Source organism: Primulina eburnea, chromosome 18 (genome assembly GCF_022965805.1).
Source record: "Primulina eburnea isolate SZY01 chromosome 18, ASM2296580v1, whole genome shotgun sequence".
Classification (NCBI taxonomy): domain Eukaryota; kingdom Viridiplantae; phylum Streptophyta; class Magnoliopsida; order Lamiales; family Gesneriaceae; genus Primulina; species Primulina eburnea.
Window position 1 is genome coordinate 27430637 of NC_133118.1, and position 16188 is coordinate 27446824.

Sequence of the window (16188 nt, forward strand, 5' to 3'; positions counted from 1 at the left end):
GTTGGCAGAAATTGTACTGGTATGTCTGAATCGCTAACAGAAAAGACAAAAAGATAGATATCAGAAGATTTATTACAGAATTTGTATATTTCTAACTAGACATGGGGAGTATATTTCGATTAATTTCGTAATGAGACTACTGTAATACTTTCCAGATTATGATATGATATGATTGTGATTGACAGATTGTTCAATCTATATCATATCATTGTGATTGACAGATTGTTCAATCTATATTGATTAGGTTGTACCAGATAACGTACAAACATGACCTGATGACACAGATTGATGTCAGAGAAATGATCAGAGTGATCAGAATGCCACAGTAGATTATATCAGATTGTGATTTGATTGATTTTGCACGTGTGACAGAGTATATCACGAGCTCTCTATTAGATGGTTTTACAAATTGACAGACCATCAGAATGTATTAGCCAGATATTAGAAGATTTAGTACAACCTTAGTGCTGGATGTTAGCACTAGTGGTTATGACTTATTGTCACTGTACGAGTTACTGCATGACAATAGCTATTAAGATAGTTCAGAATGGACAGATTTAAGAAACCAACGTCGGATGATGACGATTGGTATTTGAAGCTGAAGATAGTATATGTCCTTGATGGAGATAAACAGATTTAATAACAGCAGATGGTACAGATATGTGATGAGCTGTAGTTTAGTTTATACGGATAAGGTATAGCCAGTAATGCGAGATTGATTCTGTCAGAAGGACTGAAGAAGTATTATGACATTATACTTAGTGAATTCTTATTCCAGACTGGAATCAGATATTTGAGTTTTGGTTTAAACTCTGTTATGCATTTCTTCTGCTATCTCTGAATTGATTGTTATGAGTTTGAGGACGAACTCAGATCCAAGAGGGGGAGAAATGTAATGCCCAAGAATTTTAGAATTGATAAGCCAAGATTATTAATCATCATTAATGTGAGACTCGGAAGATATGAGAATGCATGATACGCAATGGGGGTAGAAAAGACATGAGAAAATAAGAGTTTTATTTGAGACAAGACTGCACCCGCGCTTAGAACAGGAGGGCACCCGCGGTTATTAAAAATGAAAATTTGAAGGTGAGGCCGAAGCATCACCGCACCCGCAGTGCAACCAAGACCGCACCCGCAGTGCATGGACAGAGAGTTGGGGAATTTTACAAAAGCCACACCGCACCCGCAGTAAGAACAAGACCGCACCCGCGGTGGTGTTACCGCACCCGCGCTCTAAGATGTACTGCACCCGCGGTCGTGAATTTCAGAAAATGATAAGCATGCCGTGGGCACAGCGCACCCGCGGTGCAAACATGACCGCACCCGCGGTGCAACGTGCAGCTTGAAAAATAAGCCACGTCTATGGAGGTTGCATGGAGTATATATATAGATGGATTACACGTTCGTTTACCTCAGAAATTCAGGAAAGGGGCGAAAATGAGGAAGAAAACTCTTCAAGCATAGAATTCGTGATTTCAAAGAATCCGTCCATCAGAATTTGAATCCGAATGCAGTATCGTGCTCTTTTCGTTACGAGCTACACAAGGACGTAAGTTTTGTTACGTTTTAAGATGTTTTGAAAATATGATGTTGCTAGAATCGAATATGATTCAGATATAGTGTTTCTACTACCGTAGATATTGTATAATTGAAGACAGATTAAAGAACAGACTGTTTATGTAATTGTTATGATTTTTGAAAGATATTGTCTGAGATTTTGATATCAGAATTGTGTATTACTGATTTTGAATATACCGATATTGATATTATGAGTTCTGGTATTATATCTGTGATGTTGAACTGACGGGGTTATTCAGATTGTATTGTTATGCCGTCGAAACATCAGTTGATTTAGATTGATCAGATTCAGTATTGATTTAGCTTGATCAGATATGATATTTATTGAGATTCATGGTTATAATGTTGAATTTGATCAGATTGTATACCGATTTGAGTATTGATCAGAACAGATTCTGAACTGAGATATATACTGATATTGTATTTATGTGATTTGTCATTATCAGATTGATATGGACAGAGTTGACTTCGAGACTTCTTCTTCGTCAGACCGGGACGACAAAGGTATAATTCATGTGATAATCCGGAAGACACGACTCAAATAAGATCCTATTTGAGTTTCCCAACAAAATCACATACTAGATTATTATTATATTCTGATATGAATATGCTTTGTTTATATGCTGATATGCTACCGCTTTGTTTACAGATTTGTTATTCATTGCATTTAAGATAGGGAGTCTTGACAGAACACTCAAATTTCTAGACGTTCGGTGGTATCACAGCGTAGGGGAAGATCACTCTCCTATTGTAGATGTGGATATAGATCAGACCGAAGTCTAGGAATAAGACGTACCGTCACCCCGATTGGTAGGGTAGGTGATAGATCGTCTTATTCACACCGGGATCCCTAGAGTTAGAGTTGTGTCGAGTCTAGACATGATTTGACTAGAACTGCATGTGTTTATGGATGTGGTTTCATAGACTATGAAACCCACTTTTATTGCTTTCAGCCATGATAGCATGTTTTTATGATTTGATTTGAGTAGCATGTTTATCTGATTTGAGTTGCATGCTTATTTTGATTTAATTTCATAGATTATGAAATTTATTGCTTTAATTTGATTCATGATAGAATATTTCATGATTTGTTTTATATATATGCATGTTTACCATGTTTTATACTTGGATTTATTCTCACCGGAGTATCCGGCTGTTGTCTTGTTTTGTATGTGTGCATGACAACAGGTGGGACAAGATCAGGGTCATAAGATGATGAGAGAAGACGAGTTTAGCGTGGTGATTCCGGACTTATTGTAGAGTTGGTTAATACTTGAAATTTAGTATTTGAACCTTAGACTAGTTTGAACTAGAAGCATGTTGTATAAGACTTGTATTATTATACTGGTTTGTATAATAGATTGATTCCATTACCTTCCGCACTTATATTTTAAAAAGAAAAATTTTTAGACCCTGTTTTATCTTAATTGATAATTAAATCTCAAAGATGATTAAGAAAAAGATCAGCGTCCGGATCCCCACAACATGTGGTATCAGAGCAATAGATCCTTTAGACTGAGATAGTCAGAGTTGATAGATCCTTTAGACTGAGATGGAAGAGAATGAGCGTGGTAGATTGAATTTTTCATTCCTTGCATGTGATTGCTAGCATGAGAATTATGTTAAATGTTGACTTACATTGTGTGTGCTAGCATGATTTATTGCTTTCCCTATTACATGTTGTTTGTTATCTGAGTTGACTACATCATGTAATTACCAAGACTGAATCAGAATCGAGTCTGAATCAGAGGTATATGATCAGAGGAGGGCTGAGACAGATTATATAGATTGTGTATTAATTTGTTTGATATTCAGATATACCGCCTCGGAGAATTTCAGAGTCGTTTTGTTTGTTTACTTGTTTCGCAAGTTCTTTGTTTTGTTGTGAAATTGGTCCCAAAAAAAGAGGTTTTCAATCAAAACAAAAGAAAATGATATCGACGTAAAAAAATAAGTACCAAAATTTGAAATTTTTTATATTGTTTGTTATTGAAATTTTGTTATTGTATCTATTGTGAATCATATTAAGTGTCTGTCAAAAAAAAAAAAAATCAAATTTCTTGTTTTACGCAGTTTGAGTAAGTCGATTTACAAGTGTCGTGAAGCTTGATGTTGTGAGTTTGATGTACACAAGTTACAAAGCCTGAAGTGTACCCTACGAGAGAACTATCAAAATTTAGTGAAATATTTATTTGCGAGCGTTTCTTGGAATGATGTGTGATGTATTTGTAGAGAGGACAAAAAAAAGAGAGGAAGAAATAGTTGAGTGACTTTATTTGGAGTGACTAGTGAGGATTTCTGGTGAAGAAATTTTATTCTTTATTGTTTTCTACTAACATTTCTTGTAGGTACACAGACTGACGATAGAAAAATTCAAACAATTGTGGGATAGTTGGATAGAATGTGGGAGAAAGAGTTTAGATCTTTACGTGAGAACTATAGTTGGTGCAAAGAAGATGAGTTGTGTGGTATGCAACTTGATGAGAACAGGCGAGACAAGAGAGTAAAAAATGATAGAACGTTGTCCTGGAATCAAAATGATGATAGCCGAGGGGATAGAACGTTGTCCTTAGTGCCATCTAATCTAATATAATTCTATAAAATTCACTTTGTCCCATGGAATCATTTGAATTCTAGGAGCATTTATTTTAACATAAGATTTACATAAAATTAGCATTTTCTTCAATTAGCTAACAATTTCTAAATCCTAAGAGCAATTTAGAACACAAAGCGCGCATCCATGAGTAACAGCTTTAATGGAAAACGATTCTTTCACAACCCCGAAGTCCTTTCCACTCCATTCTTCTCTGTATTTACACAAAACATAGGAAATATTCATCGACGTAATGACATCGGAGGGGTTCAAGTTGAAAAAGACGGTCTAAATATGTCGTTTTAATGAAAAATATCGCAAGTTTTAAGATGCTATGTACCATTTCTTCCCGATGCAGTCGAAGCACGAATCCCATTTTTACCAGAATTAACTGTGTGAAAGTTTACTTAGCAAATGGTTATGGAAGTTTAACAATGTAATGCCTGAGCTAAACATATGTAATAGCCTGAGATATTTTACTTTTTTTTAAAAGGAACATGAATTTCATTAAGAAAGTAAAAAGTTCAGGATACAAATACGCTGGACATTTCCAGAAGATAATAACATCATATACCGAAATTCTAACATATACAATGATCTACAATAAAACAGACACAAAGCCGGACCTTTTATGAGGTCAACCAAGTGGTTGCCTCAGGGTCCGACACAATAAGGGGCCCAAATTTATATATAAATATATGATATATGTTCTCTAACCCACTCAAAATCTCAACCTTGATTTTTGTTCTCGTTCAACAAATAAAGTTTACGGTCCCCTAATTTTTTAAGCCTGAAGGTAAGTAATTTTCTTCATGAATCGTGCTTTATTTTCATTTCAAATCTTCTTTATAAATAAACATTTATATTATTTGTAGATTAATCTATCAAAAAATTCTCACTGAAAATGAAATTCACTTGCGATATGGGCACTGTAATGTGCTTAGAGATCATGTTAATTAAATATATAACTAAAACACACATCTCATGATTTAAATTCTTTAATGAGTTATAATTGAATTGTGAGTGTTATATAAATTTTATGCGTGACTTGTGTAATTAATAAGTGGATAATCTAAGGAAATGAAATAATATTGTGAATAGAGCTTGAATGTATGGACTGTTGAAAGATGAAATTCATTATTTTTTGAGATTTATTTGTCCTTTGATTTTTTAGTTTGTTTTTTCGACTCAAAGAATTCTTTGATTTTGTAGTTTCTACAATTATAGAGACTAAAAGTGTAGTTTTTACAAGAATTATTTTCAATAAAAAATGTCGCAAAATATACTAAATGGGCTAACTATGTTGTCGATTAAGAAAGAAATGGTCTGACAATTGGATTACACATATCTGATAAATATTTCTGCCTCTAAAAAGCTAGATGAATAGTATACATGTAGTTATTTAAAATATTTATTGAGTTGTTATTAATGTTATATATTGGTTTTGATATATTTATGTATTTATTAGTATATTTGCTATTTACAAATTGAATTTTATATTTATTAATTCAACAAGATGGCTCATTTTTCAATTTCCGTTTCAGGTCTCATTCAACACAGGTACGGCTCTGAACAGACACTATGATATACACGTCGGGTATGCAATGGAAGGTATGAATCTGAATCCTTCGAACAATGCCATCGACAATCGGCTTATCATTTTCTAATATAACTATGTTACGCAAGTTCCATACATGATACACCGTAGCTGCAAAGGCCGTATATCTCTTTATTGCCAACGTCGAGTTCTCTCTGTAATTTTTCTGAAATGCTCTAAGAATAGCTGCTGGCAAACCCATGAGTTTCTTCATATCTAGCTTGTAGAACCCGGAATTTAGACTGCGTACAAGCCATGCATAATTCTATTATTTTGAAATCTAATTGACTTCAGTGCATGTTTATTTTAATGCATTTCTTTGAAGTTAATTATTTTATTATTTCAGTTCAGTAGCTTGATTTTCAGCTTTTCAGTAAATTCAGTGAGGCCGGACCGGAGTTGGAGCATAGAAATAAATTTTAATATTTGGGGAAATATTACTAGAATTTATTTAAGCTAATTAACAAGTGATGAGTTTAGTGTAAAATAAAGTTTATGGGATTATCTAATTAAGTTGAGATAGAATAGTAAATAAGTTAGATAATTAGTTTCTTAATTCCATAAAATATTTATCGGGTAAATTAAACACTAGAGATTTAAATTCAAGGTTTAAGAAAATATTTTCCCTCCCCATTTATCCTCAAATTTTCGGCCACTTCACCCCTTAGTTTAAATTAATTATCAACTCTCAAGTTTGGTATCCTTTCTTTATCCCCTTAAACTTTTTCTAGATAATTATTTTCCCTCAACTTTTAAATCTCTACCAAATAATTTAATTAAGCCATTCTTTCCCTTGCACCTAGACTCATATTCGACCAAGTGCACCATTTTATCCCATCAAAAGTTTTGATATCAAACATTTTCCCTTTATCTCACAACTAGAAGATAGAAATGATTCCTCATTATCTCACCTTTGATTTTAATTAGTAATTTAGTCTAGGATTTTTTTTGGGTGTACCATTTTAATTAATTAGTAGAGCCTTTCCTAGGCTAGAATAACCAAAGGAAAAATCGGCCACTTATATTCTAGAAGCACCCCAACAATATTGATATCAAACAAGATTTCAAAGTTGGAGACTTAGTCTTGAGATCCCTTATATCTTGCACCTATCCTCCCCATTATCTAGATCACTCTCCCCTCTCCCAAATCTCGAAAATCAGCAGCCATTTCAGTAGAAAAACCGTGAGTTTTCAGTAGTATTCTTAGGGAGAAAATCGTGTGCACCAAGAGAGAAAAGAAGGTAGAAAAGAGAAGCCACTCCACCTCCGCGTCGCGTCGTCGTCCTTCTTTTCGTTTTCTTTCAAAAACGAACCAGGCATGTCTATATTCTTTTCTAAACCTCAATCAAGTCCTATATTATTTTATAGCATCAAATGGTCTCGATTTTTACAGCAGGAAACAGATTTATCTTGACAGCAAGCATTTTCGAAAAAAAAAATTGGTGCAGAATTTTCTTGACTTCCTTGATGCTCTTCACGGTTGTATTGTTTTTGTGAGTTTCAGGGAATGGTTCGACTCCAGGCTTCCAAGGCTGCATCTAGGCATGTAGTAGGATGTATTAAGACCACTTTGGTCCAGTCTTTCAGCCCCCTTGCTGCCTAGAAAACGAGATGACAGCAACTCCCCATTGCTGCCATTTTGTGCTTCAGTTTTTCAGTGTGCTGTCATGTGGGATTGGATCTGGTCTCGGCTGCCCTAGGGCTCATAGCCATGGTTGGTTCACTTCCCTAGCATGTCTAAGACGTGACTAAGTCGCCCTTTTGGTGGCTCGGTCCATGGCTCCTCGGTTTTTAAATAAAACATCACAACAGCCCCTCCCCTTCTCGCCCCTTCATTTTTGACAGCAGGATTGCGTTTCGTTTTGGTGGCTTGGTGTGGATCTGGTTCGGCCTTGTGCCCTTAGCCACGGTCCATACCACACCCCAAGATGTCTAGGTCGTGCCACGGTAAATTAATGGCCACTGGAACGACGCAAGACATCGATCAAAGCAAGACACTACGCACTACACAGCTGCTGGATTTTTTTGACAGCAGGTTGCTGTGCCGGTGCGAGGGCTCGTCTGAGTTCTTGGTTGGCTTTTAGCCTATGGCCTTGGACTGGACAGTGCCCCATTGAGTTAGGAAGGTCATGTTTTTGACCGTTCGTGATTCGGATCATTTTTGAGGTCGTTCGAGAATTTACGGTGCGATGTGCCAAATTGACTCTCGAAAGAGCGTTTCATGTTTTGGCCTCCATTTCACCTAGATTTCGACCCTCATAATTTTAGGAGCATAAATTCATAATTTTAAGCGTATTTTAATCATGACGTCACGTTGGTTCAGTGTTGGTTCGGGTTGGTTTAAAGTCATGATTAAATACGAGGTCGTTAGACGTAGTTGTCGCATTTTAGAAATTTAATTGCATAAATTTGCCTAAGAAAAACCATTGCATATTTTCATGGCATTTTTAGGTTGCAGCGAGCCTGGGGACGATCCATTCCAGTTGGTAAAATTTCAGGATATTTTCATTATCGTCAGTTAATTATTTTACGTGGATGAAAACAGAAAATGATTATTTTTGAGATTTATGCGATATGGCTTGTGGTTCATTCACTATGTGGGAGCATTATTTATACGGTCGCCAGTGACCGCTCAGTTCAGGTTGGTACCATCGGGTCTTCAGTGACCGCTCAGTTCAGGTTGGTACCATCGGGTCTTCAGTGACCGCCAGCTCAGTTTCAGGCTCCCCGGTAGTCAGTTACCGATCAGTTCAGCTTAGTGCAGTGGCCACAGGCGTAAAACATAATCTCAACAGAAAAGTTTTATCAGTTATTTCAGTGCAGGCTCCAACGAGCAATTATTTTTACTGTGATTATCAGTTCAGCATGCACGTATTATAATTGCTCAGTACAGATTATTTTCAGCATGTCTCATGGCATGATATTTTATCCCATGCATATTTTACTTCAGATTTTACTCGTTACCTGCGATATATGCATGCTGAGTCTTTAGACTCACTAGACTTGATTGTTGTAGGTACTGATGAGGCCGGGGCCGAGGGCGGGGACCAGTGAGCTAGCTTGGGTCGGCAGTAGTGGCACCCGAGGACCTCAGTACAGCGGTGTTTATTTTATTCCGCAAACTAATTTTATTCAGTCGTCAAACATTTTTAAATTGTTGTTGTTGGAAAACAATTATTTTATTCCACTGCTATATTTTTAAACATTGAACTTGATTCATCGATTGATTTTATGAATGAGGCCATTTAAGTTCTTTTAAAAATAAAATTTTTAATTTTCCGCAAATTTCAAAGCAAGTATTTTTAGGGCCTTTACATAGCCAATGGCCTACCCCTTCCCAAATGATCTTGGGAATCCTACACTGAAAGAACAAGTGAACCACCGATTCTTCCATGTCTTGACAAAGAGAGAACATAAACCAGAATAGCTATTCGCCAAGGCGCCGTTGGTGTTCAACTGCCACATCTGTTTAGATTAAACAATTTATTTGTCATATTCTAGTTCAAGATTCATCAGCAATTTTCTAATAATATGATACCTTAAAAGACGAGAGAAGAAGATACCTGGTTGCAGGGACGTAGCCAGAAAAATTTTGATCCTGGGCTAAAAATTTGGGCTAAAATGTGGGATAAAATTTGTAATATACTCAATGTTATTTTATTTTTTAAATTTGTGGGCTAAAATAGGCTAATTTTTTTTTTAAAAAACTACATCCATATTTTAAATAAGCCCAAAAAAAAGCCTGGGCTGGAGCCCACCCCAGCCTTTCGGGTGGCTCCGTCCCTGCCTGGTTGGCATCCCATCTGCAAGTTGAAAACGAGCACCGTTGGAAGTGAGCTTTTGATATGGAGACGCACCGAGGCACGACTCGAATCTCCCTGTCTCCGATAAACGGACTTTACCATCATAATGGTGTTTGTATCTCATGTCTACATCTCTGCATCTGGATCATCAGAATTTTGTGAAGTAACAATATATATGTCAAGAATCATTATTTGCAACGCCTGAAAATCAGTCCACGTTGATTCGCATGTTTGAAAATTATTAAAATATTTTAATTAAATGATTTTCGGATACGTGAATAGTATATTTTGAGTGATTAAATGATTAATTGTATAATTTTGCTAGATTGCATAATTTAAAAATTTTCAGACGAATATCGGTGGTTGGCCGGGGATGGAAGACCGGAGATGATTAAGGTGTTAAAAATTTAAAAGCTAAATTTTTATTTTTAGTTGAAAAATATTTATTTTTAAATAATTTAAGGATTCAGCATTTTTAAAGGCACATTTAAATTAATTAGTAGGATCAATGAATTTTGTGTAATTTATAAAGAATCTTGGGAAATAGGTATTTTTAAACATTTTTAATTTGAGGCCTAATGATTTTATTAATCTTAATGTGCCTAATTAATTATTTAAAAAACTATGGTTAATTAAGCCTATTAATTAAGTATTTAGGAAACCTTTTTAAATTCTTTTTAAAAGAGTCCTACACACACCCCCACACACACTGAAACACACACATAATTTACGTGAAATTGAAAGTGAAGGTAGAACACGGCCGAAACTTGAAGGCTTGTAAGGGGTTTTGACCCGAATTCCTTGCATTTTAATATGAGTTTTTGGTAGGGTTTTGACCAGAAAAAAGGATAAAAATCGTCATCCGTTCGTCATCGACGTTCAACCGCTTCGACATTCGTATTTCGAGCGTTTTAAACGCAAAAACACGTTTCTAAACTTTATTTTTGCACAATTTAAATCATAATATGTATGTTTTATGTTTTAAAGAATGAAAATTATATTGATCAAATTATTTGACGGCTGGATGAATATTTTTCAAAGTTTTAACGTTTTTGCGCACATTTGAGACGGGTTATGATTTCTAAGACATGCTGTCGTTAGAGGAAATTAAAGGATTGTAAAAAGTGTCGTTTAAGGGGTAAACAAAGGCTGGACAGTAGCGAAGAAAGTGTATGGTGGAAGCTTGAAAGTTAGAGTTTCCCTTGCATGTTTTGGGATGTTTCCATCGGCTAGGTTGCATGGGTGCGAAGGGGCTAGTGCGGATGGATAGGGGCTGGCCAGTAGGTTCAGTAGGGTCTAGGAGGGTCGCTGGTGGTCTGGGCATGGTCTGGTCCAAGGTGGCTCGATGGTTTTGGGTGCGATGGCTTGGTCAGGGAGAAAGAGATTCGAAAATGGCTAGGGAGAAGTAAGAGACATCTACAGGGGTCGAATCATGGTTCACGGGGATAGTTTAGGGATGAAAAGTCTAAGTTTAAAATTTGGGATGAACATATTAAGTTTTAAATTTATTCGGTTTAAAACACTTCACGATTAAGCTATTAAGTCGATAAATCAAAAGACTCGGGTTTACGTCTAATAAAATATTAGAAGTAAAAAATAAGATTATATGATGCTATAGGTTAGGCTCGAGTCAAGAAAAGTAAGAAAAATTCAAAATTGGGAATTTCGGGGAATAAGGGTAAAATGGTCATTTTACATCTCGGGTAATTCGAAAAGTCTGGCAGTGTCCCGAAGAATCGTAATATATGCTAAATGATATTTTAAAATGCTTATGATGAAAATATGATTATTTTATTATATATGTAAAGGTTGTACGATTTTCCCGAAAAATGCTATTTTACGATTTTGAAAGACATGATATTCTATATATAAAAAGAAAAAAAGTATGTCTCTTGTGAGATGGTCTCACTAATCTTTATCTATAAGACGGATCAACTATACCGATATTCACAATAAAAAGTAATATTTTTAGCATAAAAAGTAATATTTTTTCATGGATGATCCAAATAAGAGATCCGTCTTATAAAATACGACCCATGAAACCGTCTCAAACAAGTTTTTTGCCATTTGTATATTCCAATGCCCAAAAATATATTGATAAATATTAAGTTGATTTTAGCCGAGAATGGTTCTGTCTAATTGTGCCTTTGAATAGTGGGATTTGAAGTCACTGACTTTCAAATTCATGATTTTTAATCTATATTTTATTGTTAGATGAATTTCAGATCTATCAAATTATTAATTTATAATTATATAGATGTGTAGTAATTGTGATTGGTCAGAAATATAAATATAAGTATTATTTTAAATTCATTCTTCAAATATCTCACTTACTCATATCTTTTCATTCAAGTGCAATACAAGCTTGATAATTATGGATTCAAAGTTCACATTTTATAAAATCATCCAACCGATCAAATAGATTTGAACAAAAGTTGCAACCATTTGTCCATTTTGCATGAATTTACTTATACCGTAATTTTCGATACGATATACAATACAAGATTTTCGGTATGATACGGTATACTATCGTAGTTGCAACCATTTGTCCATTTTGCATGGAATTATTTTTTGCATTTTCATTGCAGGTCATACACTGATTACCTTTCTCTTTCCAAGTCAATTTAAATAACATAAAATAAAACAGAATGGTAAATTTAGAAGAGGTATACTAATCCATAATAACAATAAATAAGCTAATGATTTTTTTATACTGATCCATACTAACTAGAAAACACACCAACTTCGGCGTTAAATGCAGATGAAATTAGATGAACACGAATTTAAACGACAATCCGAGAAGTCGAAGTAGGCAACGGGGGGGACGGAAGGCAATCCAATGTACTGAGGAGGTGAAACTTACAATTATTAGACAAGCAGTGTTTAAACAGCCCCCATTATCTCACAAACAAATGCCACTGTACATAGTTTTCTGGAAATGAAAAGGGGATTCTGTCCTAACATCACACAAGCAGAAGTAGGAATTTGAAATCTGCTTTAGGATGCTGCCGATGCAAGTACGAAAACTGAGATTCTGACTATGTTCATCTTTATTCTCGATCTCTTTGTCTAAATACTTGTCTACCGAAAAGCAGGCCAGATACTTAAGTAGCTGCACTGGTTCCTCACCTTCCTTCACTATCTGGGAAAACACGAAAATTGAATACAAGATCTTAGCCATGGAAATAATTGAACCTTAAACTACAACATCTCGTGTACACATGCCACGATTTGGGGAGAGTGGGGCGAGCCACAATAAAGGAAGGGGCAATTTAACATGTTTTCTGGGGCGAGAAAACTTTTCTTTCTTCTCTTGTTTGAACTGCCTTCTGTGCTCCGTCTTCTGTGGGTATAGGATGAGGTAGTCATGAAAGAGTTGTCAATCAATAAACCATATCCTTTCAATGTTTAAGATCTGAGTTTAAACCACAGAGGGTTGAGTACCATAATTTGAGCTTCAGTGCTAACACTTTTTTAGTGAGCAAGTTACGGATCACGGCCTCCACATGGCTATGGCTATCTTCATAAATACCTAACTGACCCTAGTTTTCTTTCAAGGATAGATTAAGCCCCATCCATATATACACAACATCAGCAATATCCACACCTAAATTCACCGAGGGAACAAGTATAATGCAAATGGATCTAGAATAAAGGATGATGAAGTTCATGTCCATTTTATACAACGAAGGTCAATGGTAGAAAACTAGATTATATGGTTCTCCTATTTTAGCAACCTTAGCATCTGAAAAAGAGATGAGATGTGTTGTACCTTTTTTCAACCTGTAGTTCTGTCTAAAACCTTGTCTTCAGCTATATAGCTATTGGCATCTGAAATTGGATATTCCTCTACCATCTCAAAGGAAGCCTCACGGCTTAAGATATTGCTTTCAGCATCACTCATCGCATCATCTTCAGCAAAGGAACACAAAGGTCTTGCCGAGTTTTCTGAAACTTGAGATGCCTCATCAATGGAGGTCAAGATGGTAAAGTTTTCTTCACTAGCCGAGCACAAACCTTTGGTTCTTGAAGTATTATTGTTAGATAATGTCTTGTCTGTTTGAGGGGAATCAACATTACAAAGCCAACGTGTATATTCGTCCATGGGCCCAACAATTTCTTCTACAGAACCACTCTTACTTGGGTAAGCATCTCTGGTTTCGAGTTCATAAGCTACTGTTTGAGCGGATACAAAAGATGTGTCAGATGAGTTAGATGACGAGGGTGAGAGGTTAAAGGAACTTGAAGAATCCGAAGTTGTGGGTGAGAGTGAAGGCGAAGTTGAACTTGAATATGATTTAGTAACAAGACAAGACGTAAAAGAATCGAGTAAACTGAATGAAGGAGACCGAGACAGTGAAGCATCATAAGGCGGATCAGGAAATTCCGTTTTCTCAATCCAAACAGGATTGCTAGTTACACATGAACTGAGTGAATCAGGTGAATCACATTGACTACTTGAGGGGGTTGAAAGATCATCAGTAGAGATAAAGTCTTCTTTACATGTATCAACTGAATCTTCAAGAACCTCATTACAAGTATTCATCACATCTAGTTCTTTATGTACTGGCAAGGCAACACAATTCGATATAGAAGCCATAGATTCTTTCACAAAGTCGGAGGCAAATTTTTTCCTCAATTTGTTCCAATCATCTTTTCGGGAAGGAAGACATGTCTCAGTTCCTGTTTCAGAAAAAGGTGGAACAACCCCACCAGCAAGCGCTCTGTGAAAAATTTCGAAATCCAAATCATACTCATTGAGCTTCCTTTCTTCAGAGGAATTTACACGACAACCATCTGTTGAACTTTTTCCATGGTAGATAGCATCCCAAAATTCAAACGGCTCCTCACCTTCTTTAACAATTATAACTGGAGCCTTGGCACTTTCATAACGAACAACCTGAGAGGCAGCTGCCATGGCATTACTTGACATCATGGGGGGACAATGTTTCCCAATCCATACATATAAAGCGGAAGGAATGTGAATAATGAAACCGCCACGAGAGTCGAGTCTGTCAGGGCCCGATTCACACAACAATTTAGGAACAAGATGAAGAGGATCATAAGGTGAGTGAGGCGCCATTCTAAACATCCTAAGCACTGAGGCTGGGCTTGCAGGTAGAGAACGCACTCGTTTCTCAATCTGTAAAAGTTGACAAGCAAATCCCACATTCGGGTTAGTCACTCCTCTCGCTTTCTTAACATGCTGATATGCATCCTCATAGCTCTGCCCCTTCTTCCAAATAAGATATGCAATTACTAAAGATGCTGATCGAGACACACCCTGGCAACAGTGAACAAAGACACGCCCACCTTGTTCTCGAACATCTTCAAAATAATCAAACACATCATAGAGAATACTGCTAATATCCTCAGACGGGCAGTCCTGCAGCCATAGTGTCATGTAAACAAGTTCATTCTTAAAATATTCCGGACAGACAAATCCGACACAATTCAGCACATGGGTGATTCCATTCTGGTGGAGAATTGTACGATTCTTTGCAACAGCATTGCTTCCTAAATACACATGATCAAGAATCCTTGAGCATTCCTTATCAAAAAAGGCAAGCTTGTCCTTCCTAAATTCGAATTCAATTGGAGGTTGATCTATAGTAGAATTTTCACGGGGTGTTAATGATCCAAGCCTTGCACCAGGAGTCGGAGGATTTAACCATATGCCAAGATCATCGAACCCAGCTCTCGGCCACTCATCACCGGTTGGTCTAGTAATAGAAAGAGGTTGGAGTGGTGGCAAGCATGCTCGTGCCTTGCTGTTCCATTGTGGCTTAGAACTAGACTTTTTTGGTAAACACTCGATCAACGAAATCGAACGTGAGTATGTCTTCCCAATTCTGTTAGAAGGTCCCTGATCCTTTTCATCCCCCAACATTTCTGAACGTTAAATTTTCACTCCGAAAAACCAATCATAGCCATTTGAGGATTGTCCTGAAAAAACGCTAGGTGACATCAAAATCAAACCTTGATAAATGATAAAGAAAAAACGAAAACTAACATAAAATTCTAAACAGAGCCCACAAAGAAATTTCATCTACTTTAAGTATAAAAAACGACAAGTCACGATTTTTTCTACAAATTCACACAGATTCAAAGATTCTACCAAAAAATCCAACAAATAATTAGTCATCTCACGTTCTACAAATGTATTCAACAATTTGACTCGCTTTGCCAATTTTTCTCAACCAAAGCCTATGACCGAACATTATTTCTTCGAGTTGAATAGAATAATAGGAAAAAACACACAGGACCCGAGTAAAACCCAGTAAACATGGCCACATAGCGAACGGAATTTCAACATGAAATAGAAAAAAAAATCGAAAAAGTGCATGAAAATTCATCTCAACAAGAAACCCATGATGTGAAATAACCACCAACCACAAATCAGCCCCCAAGAATTGGTTTCTGAACAGAAACGAAAGGAAAAACAAAAGGAACAGTTACGGACACTAATTTTCTCGCTGTTGGGTATTCGCAGCCCGCATTTGACTCACGTAACAAAGTAAAAATTACACGAAAATGTTCGAAAACGAGGAAAAAAAACTAGGGCTTTGTCCTGTCTCTAAGAGAGAGAACGGAAATGGGGGAAGAGGAGAGAG

At 36.3% G+C, this 16188-nt stretch overlaps 1 protein-coding gene across 6 annotated transcripts; it reads right to left on the bottom strand.

The window, feature by feature from the left end:
• Positions 1-12231: 12231 nt before the first annotated feature.
• Positions 12232-16188, bottom strand: LOC140819308 (protein-tyrosine-phosphatase MKP1-like). Of its 6 annotated transcripts, none has more exons than XM_073179328.1 (3): positions 16034-16188; positions 13347-15520; positions 12232-12712 (listed from the first exon to the last, which is right to left on the bottom strand). In XM_073179328.1, the coding sequence occupies exon 2, from the start codon at positions 15462-15464 to the stop codon at positions 13353-13355; it is 2112 nt and encodes a 703-aa protein (XP_073035429.1). In that variant the 5' UTR covers positions 15465-15520; positions 16034-16188; the 3' UTR covers positions 12232-12712; positions 13347-13352. The 6 variants fall into 6 exon arrangements, with proteins under 6 accessions (XP_073035429.1, XP_073035425.1, XP_073035424.1 ...); XM_073179324.1 differs by having other exon boundaries at positions 12234-12716; positions 16038-16188; XM_073179323.1 differs by having other exon boundaries at positions 12234-12716.